The sequence below is a fragment of the Sinocyclocheilus rhinocerous genome, unplaced genomic scaffold, assembly GCF_001515625.1.
Source record: "Sinocyclocheilus rhinocerous isolate Xijiao unplaced genomic scaffold, SAMN03320098_v1.1 scaffold6016, whole genome shotgun sequence".
Taxonomy (NCBI): domain Eukaryota; kingdom Metazoa; phylum Chordata; class Actinopteri; order Cypriniformes; family Cyprinidae; genus Sinocyclocheilus; species Sinocyclocheilus rhinocerous.
In genome coordinates, this window is record NW_015649244.1 from 1 (window position 1) to 3,294 (window position 3,294).

Below are 3,294 nucleotides of genomic sequence, written 5' to 3' on the forward strand. Positions count from 1 at the left end.
GCGATATAAACGTCGTTTCGCTCCCTATGTAGTGCGATATAAACACGCCTTTTGAAGCTCAACTGAACCAAATGCTTATAAAAACACTGTAAATTCAAAGAGAACAAACGTCTTTTAAGACGATAACAAAAAAATGTGTAATCATCTAACTATAAATTGATATGACTTGCATTCTATTATTAATTTGTAGCGTTAGTTTTTAAGGGTTTATTAGCTAATGAGGTGATTTAAGTGCATTAACTCTCCCTCTGACTGACTCCCTTACTAGTGTGCTGACTACTGAACTAGGGAGCTGATTGAGACACCCCAGAGATCTAGTTTGGGTTTATTATCTTTCTGTTAATTATTCTCATCTTAAACACACAGAAAAACTCCTGCTGAAGCGACTGAGAGACGCACTATTATAAAGATGGTGTTTATTAAAGAGGAGAGTGAAGACGTGAAGATTGAAGAAACATTCAGAGTCAAACATGAAGATACTGAGGAACAAACAAAGATGGCGTCTATAAAAGAGGAGAGAGAAGACGTGAAGGTTGAAGAAGTATTCAGTCTGAAACAAGAAGAGACCGAGGAGCAAACGGGTAAAAACATTTATTGCAATGCACAAGGAAGCTAACAATATTCAGAGCCTCAAATGTAGAGGGGGAAAATACTTGGTTATGAACAAATCATCATGATAACAAAAATAGTAGTAAATAATCATTGAATGATGCAATAAATAAGTCACATGCAAATATCATTCTTGAAACTTTAATTATGCTAATTATTGTAGTAATTTGCACGTAAAATGGACCTTCTCAAAAACTATCCTCCACATTCACAAACACATCATAAACCTCAGATTTGATCGTTAAACATGAGTATGTTAATGATTTCCTGCCATTCGTAAAAAGGGTGTTTGCACACTTATTCACAATTAGTGTAATCCCCACCCATTAATTACAACTAATAATTGGCCATATGCCTCACATCTGCCGTTTCAGCATCCCTCCATCTCCTCGACTCCACCAACATAATTTAGATATCTTGCCATTCATACTTGTTTTCCAAGCACTAGTTACTCAGAGCTGGAGTTGAAGCCCCTCCACTGCTGACAGCAAGCCAATTAATTTTAACCTCAGTAGCTTAAATATTGCATAGCATATGGGCAAACAAACTCATGAAATATTATTATGGTACATATAGTGTTATCAAAATGCAGTGTCACCGGTTTGCCTAAAAAAAGTAAACAAAATATTCAGATGTTTTACATACCATTTACACATGATTGAGAGCAGGTGTACATTTTTTTTGTGTACCAACATTGCAAACCGTAAAGTTCCAGCTGTCATCACAACACCCGGGTTCTTATATGTAGAAAATGTCATAACAGTACCTAAATTGAGGTCTAGCACCTTATGTATAGATTTTTTTTTGTTCAATAATGAAAGGGATAGTTGACCTAAAAATGAAAATTAGCCTGTGTTTTACTCAGCACTTAAAGATAGATGTAACTATAGTAAGGAACGTGGTAAGGAAGGTTTCTGTGCTACGAATTGGCTTAAATCCTGACTGAAATACTGTTTCTCTCAAATTTGGGCTAATTTGTATTTGTCTTTTTTCGCTTTAGACCTCACGGTGCTGAAAGTGGAGAGTCAAGAGCTGAATGAGATGGAAGACAAAAATCATCATGATTTCACGACTAGGGAAAAATCCACTAAAAAGACTTCCTCACAAAAAAGAGTTCAGATGACCAAATCAAACAGTTTATTCACTTGTTGTCAGTGTGGAAAGTGTTTTAGTCAAAAACGAAAACTTGTACTCCACATGAGAGTTCACACTGGAGAGAAGCCGTTCACCTGCCAACAGTGTGGAAAGAGTTTCTCTCAAAATGGAAACCTTAGAGTCCACATGAGAATTCACACTGGAGAGAAGCCATTCACCTGCCAAGATTGTGGAAAGAGCTTCACAACAGAACTAAACCTTAGGTATCACATGAGAGTTCACACTGGGGAAAACTCTTTCACCTGCCAAGTGTGTGGAAAACATTTCACTCAAAAACAAAGCCTTGAAGTCCACATGAGAATTCACACTGGAGAGAAACCTTACATCTGTCAACAGTGTGGAAAAAGTTTTACTCAAAAAGTGCACCTTGAAGTCCACATGAGAATTCACACTGAAGAGAAGCGTTTCACCTGTCAACAGTGTGGAAAGTGCGTTACAACAGAACTAAACCTTAGGAATCACATGAGAGTTCACACTAGAGAGAACTCTTTCACCTGCCAACAGTGTGGAAAAAGTTTCACTCAAAAACAAAGCCTTGAAGTCCACAAGAGAATTCACACTGGGGAGAAACCTTACATTTGCACCCAATGTGTAAAGTGTTTTGCACATAAAAACACCTTTAATTACCACATGAAGATTCACATTCAAGAGAAATCTTTCACCTGCCGAAAGTGTGGAAAAAGTTTCACTGATAAACAAAGCCTTGAAGTCCACACGACAGTTCACACGGGAGAGAAACCTTATACTTGCACTCTGTGTGGAAAGAGTTTCACGCGTAAAAACACCCTTAATTACCACATGAGAAATCACACTGGAGAGAAGCTGTTCTCATGTGATCAGTGTGGAAAGAGGTTCCGTTATAAAAATAGCGTCAGCACTCACATGAGACTTCACACTGGAGAGAGGCCGTACACCTGCAAACTGTGTGGGAAAAGCTTCTCACAAAAAGGAACTCTTAAGATTCACCTGAGAATTCACACAATAGAGAAACCATTCAAATGTGTGGAAAATGACTAACATGTAAAGATAACCACATGAGGATTCACACGAGAGAGAAGCCATTCATATGTGTGGGCTCGTGCGGTCATGAAAAACCTGGGAAAGTCATGGCAATTTAAAATGGCAATTTCCAGGAAAAGGAAAAGTTTTGGAAAAATTAATAAACCCAGAAAGTTTTGGAAAAGTTTTGGAAAAATTAATAAACCCAGAAAGTTTTGGAAAAGTCGTGGAGGTTTATTTCTCTTTCCCTGCCAAGCACGGAATTTTCCGAGTTTCCACGTTCTCGCTGTTATACGTGTAACCCCTCTCTCCCGGGTCCTCACTGCCACACCTCGTTCTCGCTCCGAGTGGGTCTCCGGCATGGGAGGCGGACGCACTAACACGGAGGCTAAAGACTGCATCCACTAGCGTCAGCCGCTAGTGCGTCTCTTGAAATCAGGGGAGTGAGGTTTACCTGCACAGCACCTACCGCTGGCCTCCGTTACACTCACCCCCCTGGACCTCACTCCCATCCGGGTCACGGCACCAATG

General features: G+C 39.5%; 1 protein-coding gene across 1 annotated transcript; it reads left to right on the forward strand.

The window, feature by feature from the left end:
* Positions 1–391: 391 nt before the first annotated feature.
* LOC107710487 (gastrula zinc finger protein XlCGF57.1-like) lies at positions 392–3,105 on the forward strand. The gene is made up of 2 exons (XM_016515275.1): positions 392–581; positions 1,610–3,105. The coding sequence occupies exons 1-2, from the start codon at positions 410–412 to the stop codon at positions 2,779–2,781; spliced, it is 1,344 nt and encodes a 447-aa protein (XP_016370761.1). The 5' UTR covers positions 392–409; the 3' UTR covers positions 2,782–3,105.
* The last annotated feature ends 189 nt before the right edge of the window (positions 3,106–3,294 follow it).